This window comes from Callorhinus ursinus, unplaced genomic scaffold, assembly GCF_003265705.2.
Source record: "Callorhinus ursinus isolate GAN/ISIS: 27379988/994484 unplaced genomic scaffold, GSC_fseal_2.0 scaffold17, whole genome shotgun sequence".
Lineage (NCBI taxonomy): Eukaryota > Metazoa > Chordata > Mammalia > Carnivora > Otariidae > Callorhinus > Callorhinus ursinus.
The window spans coordinates 16,418,088-16,432,093 of NW_027397079.1; the positions used below are offsets into that span (position 1 = coordinate 16,418,088).

Consider the following 14,006-nt stretch of genomic DNA (forward strand, 5'->3'; position numbering starts at 1 on the left):
TTTCAGTCAAAATCACTGACAACTAAGAAATGTTATGCAATTGTGAAAATACCTTGAATATTTAAGGAAAAAATGTATAACAGGTTGGGAGAAATTACCTGACTGCACGCTCTCTGAGACCTTAAGGAACCAGCCAGCTAACTCAGGGTGACAGAGGAGGGCCTGGGGACTATTTTACTTTGTATATTCTCGAAGGGTCAAAATAAGGCTTTTTTGAGGCTTCAAAAAACTCCAGCAAATTCACATAAAACTCTGCATGTGTTTTAGATTCACTACTCTGCATGTGTTTTAGATTCACTAATCACTTTATTTTTTTTTAAAGATTTAATTTATTTATTTGACAGAGAGATAGAGAGAAAGCCCAAGTAGGCAGAGAGGCAGGCAGAGGGAGAGGGAGAAGCAGACTCCCCAATGAGCAGGGAGTCTGACGTGGGGCTCGATCCCAGGACCCTGGGACCATGACCTGAGCTGAAGGCAGCCGCTTAGCCGACTGAGCCACCCAGGAGCCCCTGACTAATCACTTTAGATTAGTACATCATAATTGAGGAACAAATTACTCTCCTTAACAAAGTAGAAATTTTAATTTGATTTTTAATGGCTTTTGGGGGGGCGATTTTTATCTTTTCAAGAAATAAGGTATCAAATGATTTTTGACATCTTTACAGAGCTTCAGTGGTTTAATTGCTGACATGATTCTAGGGAAAATAAGTCCTAGAAAAAAAATCATATTATCAAACTCATCTCCTTGTATTACAGGTAAGAAAATTTTATTAGGTATAATTAGGGGAAAAGGTCTTAGAGAAAACTTATAAACACTAAACAATTTGAAACAATTAGTCTCAGAAGATTTAGTTTGTTCACAAAATTTTCTTGCCTCTGACCTTATTTTATCATTCATCCTGGCCAAATGTATTGACTAAGGCCTGAGTTTTCCCCACTAATAACCTTAACTGTGTATTGGTCATGGAATTTAGGAAGTTTAGCCAAGTCCAACTAGCTAATTTCAGTGAACTTTTTTCAGTCTTCATCTTCTTTGACCATTCGGTACATTTGACATCGTTGACTATATTGGCTAATGCTTTGTCTCATTCTTGTTTGTTCTTCTGCTTGCTTCTCTGTTCAGCCTTTAAATGTTGGAGTTTCTTAGTATTTGTTTCTAACTCTCTCATTATTTTATACCTGCGTGGTCCAATATAAGAGCTATTAATCATTTTTGGCTATTTAAATTTAAATTAATTAAAAGTAAATACAAATTTAAAACTCAGTTTTTTTATCATACCAGCCACATTTCAGTTGTTCAGTAACCCTATGTGGCCACCATATTGGATAGCACAGAAAGAATATTTCCATCACCATGGAAGTTCTGTTGGGTAGCACTGCTTCTACCCTTTCTTTGGCTACTTTTCTCTTCCCCTTATCTATATGCTGGTAAGTCTCCAAATTTCTCTCTATAGAACGTCTGTGCTCTACTTTTCTACTTACTACTGCTTACTCAGTGTTTTTATTTGGATTATCATAAAGGGACCGCCAAAGGAAAATGTCCAAATTAAAGTACCGCATAACTGGTCACCCTCTTAGTTTCTTTTTTCAGTGAATGGGATCACCATCCATCCATATATCATAAACTAGGAGTCGTCTCTGTTCATTCCTTCTTCATCATGTACTATGTCTATTCCATTATTGTCACACAGATTGACCTCCTAAATATATCTCAACTCTGTTCTCTTTCTATACACAACCATCTTTCACGACCAGTCTCTCTTGAACGATGGTAATAACTTCTTAATTGGTCTCCTTCTATCTACTCCTGCCCCTGTTTAATATATTTTTTCATACTAAAGTCACAATGATTAAAAAAAACACATGCAGGTGTCGTCGTGTTACCTCCAAGCCTAAAACCCTTCATTGTCTTCCCACTGGTCTTAGACGCACAGCTCACGAGGTCCTGCTTGCTCTGGCCCGCGTACGTCTTCACCTCATCTCTTGCCGTTCCATCCCCCTCGTTGTACTGTAGCCACACCAGTGTTTCTTTTTCCTCGGCTCACCCTGATTCATCCTGCCTCGTGTTCCCTGCCCATTTTCTTGATTCTTCTTAGCATGCCACCCTCCTCTCAGTCTCACTCTGTCTAGGTAATTCCTACTTATCTTTGTATTTTATCTCAGATGTCTCTTCTCTGATCACAACCCACTTCCCCTGATTCTGGGGAGGTAAGAAGACTCTGGAGTTTTTAGGACCCCTCATATCATTAGAGAATAATGTACTCTGGAGGAAGTCATAATCACCAGAAGTAGGTCTTTAGTCATTCAGCAAACATTGTTTTGAATGCCATTATGTGTTAGGCACAGCTGTGCGATGAGAAAAACTGTCTCTGACCTTAAGGAGGTCATAGTCTAACAGGGAGACAGGGAGATACACATACAAAATTATAATACAATTTGATAAATGTGGTGAGAGTTACATTTTCAGGATTTAGTAGTGAAATGGATGTGCGGGGCAGTCAGCTCTACCTGGAACAGAGGTCAGGAAAGACTTTTTCTTGAGAGTAGCAGCATTGAGTTGGAAAGATTGAATGGCCCTCATTTCCTTCTGGGCTTAGCAGGTGGATATGGATAGATGGTAGCACATGTCCACAGACAAAGAAGATGGTTGTGGAATGGCCTCTTGTGTATAAGTTATGTCAAGTGAGACACTGTGCTGGTGTTTGGCATGTAATGGAGAAATAAGGCTTAATAGGAAGACAGGAGCTGAAACTAGAGACATGTAAGCTGAAACTAGAGACATGTAAGCTATCCTAAGAAGTTTGGACTTAATCCTGTAGAGCAGTGGTTTTCAAACTATCGTGTGCATCAGGATCACCTGGAGGGCTTGTTACAATGCAGATTCCCAGGCCCTACCCCAAAGGTTCTGATTCTGGAGATCTGGAGTGGGCCTTAAGAGTTTGCAGTACTCACAGGTTCCCCAGTAATGCTGATGCTACTCATCCAGGAACCACACAGAGCCACTGCTGTAGATAATGAAGAGCCATTAATGTGTTTATGTTTGTATTTTAGTAGCCAACTCTTTAGCTTTTTATTTACAATTAGAACGAGAGTAGTTGAGTAATAGTCTATTGAAATAAGCTGACTGCTGTGGTCTGAATGTTTGTGTCTCCCAAAATTCTTACATTGAATTCCTAACACCCAAACATGATGGTAGTAGGCGGTGAGGTCTTTGGGAGGTACTTACGTCATGAGGGTGGAGCCCTCATGGATGGGATAGTGCTTTTATCAAAGAGGCTCCAGAGAGATCCCTAGCTGCTTCTACCATGTGGCAGAAAGGTGGCCAAGTGCATCCTGGAAGAGGGCTGTCACCAGAACCTGCCCATGCTGGCACCCTAATCTTGGATTTCCAGTCTCCAGGACTGAGAAACAAATTTCTTTTGTTTATAGCTGCCCAGTCTGTGCTTGTAGGTGCCTGAACGAACTAAGACATGGGCCAAGTATAGGAATTCTAAGTAGTACCAGGACGTAAGCTAAATTGTCCCTGCAGCTTGGTGAGAATTAAGTCCAGGATTACAGCTCCCTTTTTAAAGCCTTCTTTTCTGTTCTTCTGTTCTGAATCCTGAAATGTTATGAAGAATAGTTAAGGTGATTCAAGAGTAACATTTATTCATCTGACTACAACAAAGGACATGATGTTGATTTGAGTCTGCTAGAAACTGCAAAGTATTAATAGTATACCCTGGGAGTAATATGCTCATAGTATAGATGGGCTTTGGTCAAGTTGTGCATCTTCTTTAGAGTTCAAGTAAACAGTTTTAGAACTGCATATATCAAGTAGAACTATAGAAGACCTTCAGAAAATACTGCATATGTATATGGACCCAGATAGTTGCTGATAAGGACCATAATGATTTCCATTAGAAATTATTTTAATAAAGATAATATGTACCTTCTTTTTCTGATCTTGCATTTAAAGGTGCCCCTGCCTGAAAGAAGGGAGCTAATCTTTAGACTCTAGTGGACTTCTCAGTGTCCTTCCTTGTGCTTTGATATGATCTGATCTTCTAGCATTGCAACAAACGGATACAAACAGTTCCTAATTTATGAATGACCTAAACTTAGAAGACACCTCAGCCCATGGCTACAGGGGCCCTTGCCAGGGTTGCTCCCTGCCCAGCCCTCCTGCTGTGAGTACTGCAGCCTCTGGCACCTGCTATCCCTTCTCCAGCATCCCACCTGGCTCCCTGGTCCCCGTCCGTCATCTGCCTGGAGGGTCTAAGGGCTCAGGGCACTTCCACTACTCTCTCTATAGTCCTGTAACATTATAGCCAGTCCTCCTCCCACCTCTGTACCCCAAGAAAACTTTAATCATCATATATTCTAACACCTGCATTTATACAAATGAAGTTCAGGTCCAGAAATGGTAAATAATATACCTGGTGTAACTAGAACTAGTTAGTCACACACAGATCTGGAACTTGAACCCAGGTATCCTGATTTTTAGTCCTGGTCTCTTCCCACTACACTGCTCATTCACATGGGTAGATGTTATGAAAGTCTTGTTCAAAACTTACAAATTATTGGGCTGGATTTGTGTTCTAAGTGTATGTCTCATGCCTGTTCAACGCATGGTTCCAGTTTGGGAGCAGGACTCTCCTAGCTATTGTGTGGATTTAGTTGATACAACATTATTGCTTTAACAATGTATTGCAAGGATGTTGGAGGGCTTTAAACCAAAGGAAGTGCGGGGAGTTTCAGTACTTGAGACATTTAAAGGAAGGAAGAAAAAGTGTACTGTAAGCATACCTGACCAGACTGGGCCAGGTCAAACTACCAGCTCTCTGTACTCTTCTCCATTATAACATGAGAGCTTCCGCCGTCAGCTCCTGCTGTGGTGTCTGCTTATTTCTCAAGTATGCGTTCTGCTAAAGTGGAGTGACACTTTATACTGAAACTCAGGTGTTTGATGTGGTAAGAAAATCCCAGGTGTTCTTTTTGAAAAAGAACATACTGGCCTCAAGTTCCTGGGCAACTTCTGAGGTGATTTTCAGATAATTTTGAAGAAATTTGATGATTTGTAACTACTGGGAATTGCTGTTAGTTTCATGTTAAAAAGTGGAGCACCATTTTTCATTTTGAAACTTCACTAGTCCCTAGGTAAATACACACCCGTTCCTTGACTCCTCCTCTCAAGAGGGTTTATTAAAACTTCTTACATGAACAAGAAAGTTTCAAAGGATTGTTAGTTTGTCACTATGGACACGAGTTGAGGAATGGAGGCCCAGTATTTTCCGGTGAGGAACTCCTTTAATTCCTTACCTCGAGGGCCTGGGCAGGGGGTCCAGGGCGGGGGTGGGGGGGGGACGGGAGGGGAGAGCAGGCCTTTGCCTCCCTGGGAGGAAAGCCACATGTTGGGGAGTCAGGGGAAGGGGCAAGTGTGCAGCCTTGTCTCCTGAACTGTCACAGAGTTTGTACTTCTGGGTGGGTTGGGAGTACAGGACACAGTTTGGCCCCCCCAGGGTGCCTGGGGCATTTGACAGTGTCCAGAGACCTTATTGGGTGTCCCATCTGGGGGAAGGGATGCTGCTGGCATCTAGTGGTAGAGGCCAGGAACGCTGCTCAGCATCCCGCAATGCACAGGACGGCCCCCATGAGAAAAATTTATCCAGCCCAAAATGTCAGTAGTGCTGATGATGAGAACCCCTGCTCTGTTACCCATCGACTCCCCCAGTCAGCCTGCCGAGAGTGCTGCCATCAGGAGATGTCTTGGGATTTGGTAGCGTGCCATGAGAAAAGAAAAAATACTCTGCTCGTGACATTGTCTAGGACCTGAAAAAGAAAGTAGTGCCATGTTAATCCACTTATACTCGTGCTATTTCTGGAGTCCTTAGTTTACACTGCAAATGACTTCACTCTCCTTTGCTTCATTAGACGTCGTACCTAACAGTTCTCCCCAGTGTTTGTACTTTACTGATAGACACTTCACTTGCTTGAGGAAGAACTGTATTGTGGGCAGAAAGTTTAAAGCAAAAAGCAGTGCCAGATGTTGTCCGTAGGTCTCCTGCAATGTCTTCATAGCCAAAAGCATTCACCCAATGTCTAATCTGAATTTCTTTTTTCAGCAGAGGAACCCAGTGCACCCATTTCCTTTTGTTGTGGCCTCAGTAGAATCTGGACTATTCAGAAGGAAGAACAGTAAATATTTATAATTCATTGCTTTAGAATATTCTATCACTTGTGTGTTCATCTTGGCACCAGTTTCAAGAGCCACTGCCATTCAGTGTTTCACCTGCCTCTGTTTATCTTCTTGGCTTCTTTTTAAAGCTAGGTCAAACAGTTGTGTGATTCACCGGCTTGTAACAATGCCCAGTGTTCCCTAACGCGCGACAGAGAGCCAGCCATGTGAATCTGGCTTGAGCTGGGCCACAGTGTGTTGTCACATGCCCACTGGCCTATACTTTTCGTGGCATAAATACTTCCTGACTGAATGGGTTTTCAGGTCACAGAGCATATTCATCTGCATCGCTGGACTTACAAGGATTTTGGCACGACACACACGCGGGCTGCATAAGTTCCATGTTAGTCATTTAGCAGTGAACGTGGTATTAGTTTTCTGAGGCAGAAATAAACAGAATTGCCTAAGCTACAAGCTGCTGTCAAATTCGTTAGCAACAAGCTTTGTGATCAGACAATGGCATTGTATTCACGTGAGCAGGCGACATTCAAGTAGAACACGAGAATATTCTTCTCAGCCCTGCAGCTGGGTTTTAGATGAGGGTTTATTCTCTTTCTTCCTTCCTTTTGGAATTTGCTTCTAGTTTTTGTGCTTTTAGAAAAGTTTTTATGCTTTCTTAAGGGAAGAATTTGGTTGTTGATAAATGTGTGTCAATTTCTTCCTATATATGTGTCTTTACTAGCCTATTTTAACCCCAAATTAAAACTGTGGTCTAGATTTATTTTATAAAAGGCAATTATTTTGTTCCCAAACTTTAGGGTATTTTAAATATGTGTAAAATAGGGATGCCTGGGTGGCTCAATCTGTTAAACGTCTGCCTTCAGCTCAGGTCATGGTCCCAGGGTCCTGGGATCAAGCCCCACGTCGGGCTCCTTGTTCAGCGGAGAGCCTGCTTCTTCCTCTGCCTGCTGCTCCCCCTGCTTGTACTCTGTCAAATAAATAAATAAAATCTTTAAAAAAAATGTGTAAAATTTAGATTTTAAAGATGTATGTTTTAAAAATGAAAATATTTTTTTCTGAAAAGTTAGCTCTTCCAAGCATGTGTTTGTTTCGGTACACACAGAAAGCATCCTAGTTTGTCCTAGACTGATTTGGAGGCAGACTTACATTTACCTTTATCTTCCCACTAAGGGGACTCTGAATTACTATTTTTTCCTCTTGAGATTATCCTCATTATTATTATTAACATTGAGTTAATGAGTTCCTTGGTCCGGGCCTATCAGCCAAGCATAGGACAAGTTGAGAAACTATTATTAAAGTCAAATGAAAGCATCTCCTCAGCACACATACAGAAAAGTCATCCTGTAATATCTGACAGACCCTCTGGAACAAAGCCATCTGTTGACCTGAAGTCTACCTATTACCCTCTGTGCTAAGTACAGAAAAAATCTGCTTCTGAAAGATAAAATGTTTTGTGGTACTCACCGAAGTTTTTCAGTAATTTGTTCAGCTTGCCTAGGTACTGTTTTAGGCATGTGCACAAATTGACTAAGTGGGACATGAGAGAGGTAATGATCATCCTAGGGATTGGAGGTGTCTGGCAAAGTTCTCTAAAATATTACTTAGTTCTATAAAACATTACAAAGTGTTCTATAAAACAGTTTGAGGGGCACGAAGAAGCAGAACCCAGACTCCCTTCTTTAATATGGGTAGTTCCGATCTAAGCCGAGCACATTATAACTCACCTTCAGAAGGTGTGATCTACCTGCCTAGGTATATTTATATTTATCTAGTGGTCACTTAGGCCCTGAACATTGCCTGAAACAATCTCATTGTTTCTGAAGTGAGCTTCTCCTCTGCGTTCCATAGAGGATTTCCCACTTCCCCACTTTGTGCAGGCCTCTGACCAATTGCCCTTTTTACTTATCTCCCTGTAAGCAGATAACCTTACTCACTACTTCAAGGAAACGGAGACCATATGAGGGGAACCGCCCTACCTTCCAACCACCAGTCTTCAAACTTGCTTTGTATGTATCCCATCTCTTCTGCCTTCTGTGTTACTGTGGTGGAGGACGTGGCCTCTTTCCAAAGCTGATCCATTTACCTGTCCTCTGGATGCCTCTCTCCATCTGTCACTTCTCCTTCTATCTTAACTGATTCCTTCTCATCAGCATTAAAACCAGCTCATCTCTCTCCCATTAAAAAAAAAAAAAAAAAAAGCCTTCCCTCAATCCCAATCCTGCCTCCATGTTGTGTATGCAAAGCCTGTCCATCCTCCACAAGGAAATGACTAAATATTTAGTCATTTTGGAAATTAATATTATATAAGTTTTTTGTTTTTACTTGAAATTGTATAATGCTAACATAAGGAAACATACCATTATAAATGTTTTTGAATCAAATCTTAAAAAACAAATTCTTGCTAAGACCGTGTAACTCCTAAGTGACACAGCCAGAATTCAAATTTAAGTCTGATTCCAGACGCTACTGAAAACTCTCCACTGTACTTAACATGGATGTCGTCAGTGACTGGCAATGGCAGATTTGGTGGGGAGAAGGGAGAGAAACCATGTTGTTGCAGTAGAGTGAAGAATGGGAGGTGAGGGTACTCTGTTTCTCTCCTTCAGAGCCCAAGTTCTAGAGAAGCACAATACCTGAGACATAGTAATAAGCACCTAGTGAAATGTTAGCTCTATGGTTGTTGACAGCTCAGGAATACTTGACACAGCTCATTCATCCATTTCAACAAATATTTAATGAGTTTCCACTGTGTTGCCAGGCACTGTTATAGGTGCTGGAGATATAATAGTGTATAAATAAGCAAAATGCCAACCTTGATGAGGACCTACTTACAGGATAAATAAGTCGAATATAAGTGTGGTTATAGGTGCTATGGAGAAAGTAAAGCAGAGAGGGAGAAAAGCAGTGTTGTAGGCTGGGGGTTGCAGTTAGAAATAGGGTACCTAGGGAAGGCTCCCCCGAGACCTGAACTGAGGATCTGAGGGAGGTGAGGAAGTGAGCCCTGCAGATCCCGGGGTGGATGAAAGGGCCTCCCTGAGGGAAGGCATGAGAAAGCCCTGAGTAGGGAACCACCAGCGTGTTCAGGAAGCTCGTCACCAAAGACCACGTATTACATGAAATGTCCAGAATAGGCAAATCCATAGAGAAAGCCCCCATAAAAATGCCCAGGGCTGAGAGGGTTGGGTGACTGCTAATGGGTACCTGGCTTCTTCCGAGGGTGATGAGAATCTTCTAAAAAAGTGATTGTGGTGACGGCTGCACAGTCTGTAAATATACTAAAAGAAGTTAAATTGTACACTTTAAATAAGGTGAATCGTATAGTCTGTGAAGTGTATCTCAATAAAGCTGTTATTTAAAAAAGGCAAGAGGGGTGCCTGCGTGGCTCAGTCGGTTAAGCATCTGCCCTCGGCTCGGGTCATGACCCCAGGGTCCTGGGATCGAGCCCTGCATCGGGGTCCCTGCTCCGCGGGAAGCCTGCTTCTCCCTCTCCCACTCCCTCTGCTTGTGTTCCCTCTCTCGCTGTATCTCTCTCTGTCAAATACATACATAAAATCTTAAAAAAAAAACAAAAACAACAAGAGCCCGTAAGGAAACCGGTATGTTTACTGTGGAGAGTCAGGATGAGGCTGGAGTGTGTAGGGCCTCTGTCTCCCTGAAAGAGCCTCGCCTTTTGCTGAGGGTGAAATGGGGGCGTGGGGGCAGGTTCTGAGCAGGGGAATGATGTGATCGGGTTGGTAGGTTAAACAGGTTAGCCTTGGCTGCCGTGCTGACAAAGACTGAAGGGGAGACGAAGGAGACAGCATGGTGACCAGCTGGGAGACTGTGCAGTAGCACACACGAGATACTGTTTTTCCTGTGTTGCTGAAATTCCTTCTTTGGCTTCTCTGTAAACCACACACTCACATTCTCCTGTCTCTCCTTCACCATCTCCTTTGCTAGCTCTGCTTCTTCTTTCTCACTATTAAATGTAGGGTTTACATAGATTCTGTACTGGGACCATTTTATCTCCTCCTGGGTTGTCTCACCTACTCCTGTGACTTGAGTTACCATCGACCGATGCTGAATACTTCTCAACTCCACACCTTGCATCTCTGCTCAGGTAGCCAAATGCCCTCAAACTCAGTTTGCCTGTTCTTTTGCTGTGTAACAAAACCACCCCAAAATGCAGTGTCTTCAACAATAGTCATTTCTTTTGTACACAAATTGGCAGTTTGAGCAGGTTTGGCAGGGATGACTCTTCTCTGCTTGACTGTGGCTGGATGCCTCACCTTCAAGATGGTGTATGTGCATGGTGCCAAGCTGGTGCTGGTTGTGAGCCGAGGTCCAGCCAGGGCTGTGGTCTGGGGGACCTCTCCATGTAGATCCCTCCAATGACTGATTAGGCCTCCTCAAAGCACAGAGGCCTCCTGGCTGGTGGACGACTTACCAGGTGGCTGGCTCAGGGCTTCAAGTGTGTGGCCTTTTACGATCTAGCTTCGGAAGTCATGGGTTCGCTTCCTCTGTAATCACAAACCCACCTGTGTTCAGGAAAATGGAACACGTACCCTCCTTCTCAGAGGGAGATTGTCACAGTAACATTGACAAAAAGAGCAGGTGAGATGAGAGATCTTGTGAGCACCTTTGGCAAATATCATCTGCCACATTGTCCACAGCTGAATTTAAGATCTTTCATAAACCTGTTTTTTTCTGTAATGTTCCCTGGTTCATAACTGGCCCCACCACCTCCATGGCTGCTCATGGCAGAAACTTGGGAGCATCTTCGATACCTCTGTTTTCTTTACATTCCTCAGCCGCCTACCCTCTCCCCTCTCTGGTCAATCACAGGGTCCTGTTAGTTCTCTTTATAAATCGTTCTCAGATCCTTCCAGTCCTCTCTCCTGCCGTTGCCGTGACCCTGGTTTAGGCACCTGCCTCCTGGGTTACTGCAGGGGTCTTCAGCTGGTTTCCCTTTTTGCAGTCTTTTGCCTTCCAATTATTTATGTTTTTATCCTTCCTGTATAATCTTTAAAAATGCAAACCCATTTATGACATACTCCTGCTTAAAACCCATTAGAAGCTGCCCAGTGCTGTTGAGCTAAAAACCGAAGTTGTTCCTATGGACTAAATGGCTTTGTGTCTCTTGGCTCCTTTCTCCTCCACATTTACTTTGGATCACTATCTCCCCCTTGCATCTGCTGCACGGGTTCTTCCAGGTCCTCCTAGGCTCTCTCCTTCCTGCCTCGCGGCTTTCACTTTTCACACTTGCTGCTCTCTCTGGGCGCCACATTCCACTCCTTCTTCATTTCATTTGAGTGTAATTTGCTCAGGGAAACCTGGGTCAGAAGCACTGGTCAAGCAGCTCAAGGATACCTGCACATTTTCTTTGTAGCCCCTATCTGCTCATAATTGCTACTGCTGTCTTTGGATTTCTGCCTTGGCTAGGCTTTAAGTTCCATGAGATTTTAACAATTGGTCTTGAGTCCCAAATGCCTACTAGCCAGTGCCTGACACACAGTGAGCACTCACTGCATGCTTGGGAATGACTCTGCATACATGATATGTACGTATATTTAAATACACATACACACATGCACATCGATTGTGAGTTTATGTGTACAGGTGAGGTTTTTAAAAAAAAAATGTTTTATACCCGAGTAGGATTTTTCACTGGTATGTTTAGAAATTAATGGTACTTCTCTTTGAGGGTATATAGATGTGTGTGTGTGTGTTTAGCATGAATTCTCTTCTTTAGTATCCACTGTTCAAAATTTACCATGTCAGACACCAGTCTCGTTCAGAGTTGTTACGTTCCCCTTTTTCTACCTTGTCCTCTGACTGGGTCCTGTCCATCCACCCCATTCAAGGTAAAGAAACTGCTGCAATGAAAGCTGATCTCCTAAGGGCCAGGAATATGAAAAGGTACATTAACCAACTGACTGTGGCAAAGAAGCAGTGTGAGAAGAGAATCCGAATCCTGGGAGGTCCTGCCTATGACCAGCAAGACGAGGGGACCTTGGACGAGGGAGAAGGGCCTCAAAGCCAGAAGGTAGAACTTTGTGGTTCCTTGTTTTGACCATTTCATGTTAGTTATAAACACTCATGTAATCTCCCATCCAGTCTTTTAACTTTTTGGTATTTAACATAAGACCTATGTTCCAGAACAGAGACTCACATGTTTGCTCACAAAGAGCTATATTACTTGGTGTCCTTGACTTCTGTGAATGGTAATAGGTAAGATATGTAGGCATGGAGGGTGTGTGTGTGTGTGTGCCCGTGTGTTTTTTCCTAACCCACAAACCCCGAGGCACACACTTACACTTACAATGACCCAACTGAGTTGCCCACTATCAGCTGGATAGAACTAGCCACCTATGGAATAGAAGGTATCTTATAAGTTATTTTACTTAGCTCTCACCACAATTCAATGAAATTTGAATTTCTTGATATTTCCATTTTACAGGTGAAGAAGCACAGTGGTTTAAGTAAATTACCTAAGGCCAGGTGGAAAGAGGCAGAACTAGATAAAAACCCAGATCTAGTTGCGTCACAATCTGAGTGTTTTCTCCCTGAGCCATAATATGTCAGCAACTGTTTTTACAACAAAACTTTGGACTGTCTCAAACGGGGTCCTCAGCTCATGGAGCTTAGGAAAGTGTCCTAGCCCTACCTCAGTACCTGTTCTTACTCTCAAGGACCCAAGCTTGTCTTCCAAGACCCAGGGAATGCTAGGATTGAAGGAAACAGCAGTGGTACCCCCTGAGGAGCTTGTTTGTACCATTGGGAACAGGATTTCAAGGCAGTCTCCAAACTTCTCTTTTTTAAGATGGCACTTAGCCACAAAGAGGCTACCATCAGTATAATTTGACTTTGGCTACCGCTTCTAACCTCACTTATTTGGACTTTTAGTCTCTTGATCTTTTCTCATTCAGTTCTTGGTTTGGCTTCAGATGCCTATGTGTGACTTTTCCCTTCCTCCTCATCCCAGAGATGAACTTTGACCTTTTTTCTTATTTGTGGCCCAGTCTCCATTAGAGTCTCTTCAGGATAGTTTATGCTTGACTTTGGACCAACTCTAACAGAAGCCATAGTTGTCTGCAACATCTTGGACAAGTGGCATGAATGCAGCCCCAAGTAGCTCTTGTTTTCTAGAAGGGTCTCTCCTTACCGCTGGAGATCTGTTTATTTTGCTCTTAGCAAATACACCTTTCTGCAAGTTTGGCTTTGTGGTCCAAAGTGAAAAATTTTACCTTTTGGTGAATGTTGGCAAGAGAGTGGATTTGGCAGGTCGAATATTGTCCTTCTTCCCTTTTCTCCTCAGCCTCTGGACTCTCAAATAGATTTCCAGCCACATTTGTCACAGAAAAAGTTCTCTTCTTGTGTCCTCTGTATTCATTCATTCATTCATTCAGCAGACATTTATTGAGGGTCTACAGTCTCTCAGTTACAGTGCAAGGTACTAGAATACAAAAGGAATAAGATGGAGTCCCTGCTCTTAAAGAGTCCTATGTAATTATAAAATAGAAAGGAAAGTGATCCAATAGAGATGAGAGATATATACCTAGAAGATGCTTCTGGTATCTTGCTACGCAGTCAAAAGATGATGTGGTTTTAGATCTTATGGTAGAAGAAAACCTTGAGAAACATAAAAGAAGATCATTTTAGAACTGAATGTGAATTCAGTACATGTTATCTGGCAGTATTTACTAGAAGTAGACTTAATCTGGTTTTAGCTCCATTTTGACTTGTTTCTTCAGATATTTAGGAAAGGAGCAACCTATTGCTGTTGCAACAGTGTAAGCTCAATAAAATTATTTCAGTTAGGCTTCAGGCTGAAAGCCTCAGATAATAT

At 42.6% G+C, this 14,006-nt stretch overlaps 1 protein-coding gene across 8 annotated transcripts in view; it reads left to right on the forward strand.

The window, feature by feature from the left end:
* SNX25 (sorting nexin 25) overlaps positions 1-14,006 on the forward strand; it is a 134,310-nt gene that overhangs the window by 77,639 nt on the left and 42,665 nt on the right. For all 8 annotated transcript variants that reach the window (XR_012381127.1, XM_073902307.1, XM_025886108.2 and 5 more), the window contains exon 7: positions 12,022-12,203. Coding sequence is in view for 7 of the 8 variants with exons in the window: in XM_073902307.1 (XP_073758408.1) it covers positions 12,022-12,203 (182 nt within the window). In the remaining variant the exon portion in view is untranslated. The remainder of the gene's footprint in view (positions 1-12,021; positions 12,204-14,006) is intronic.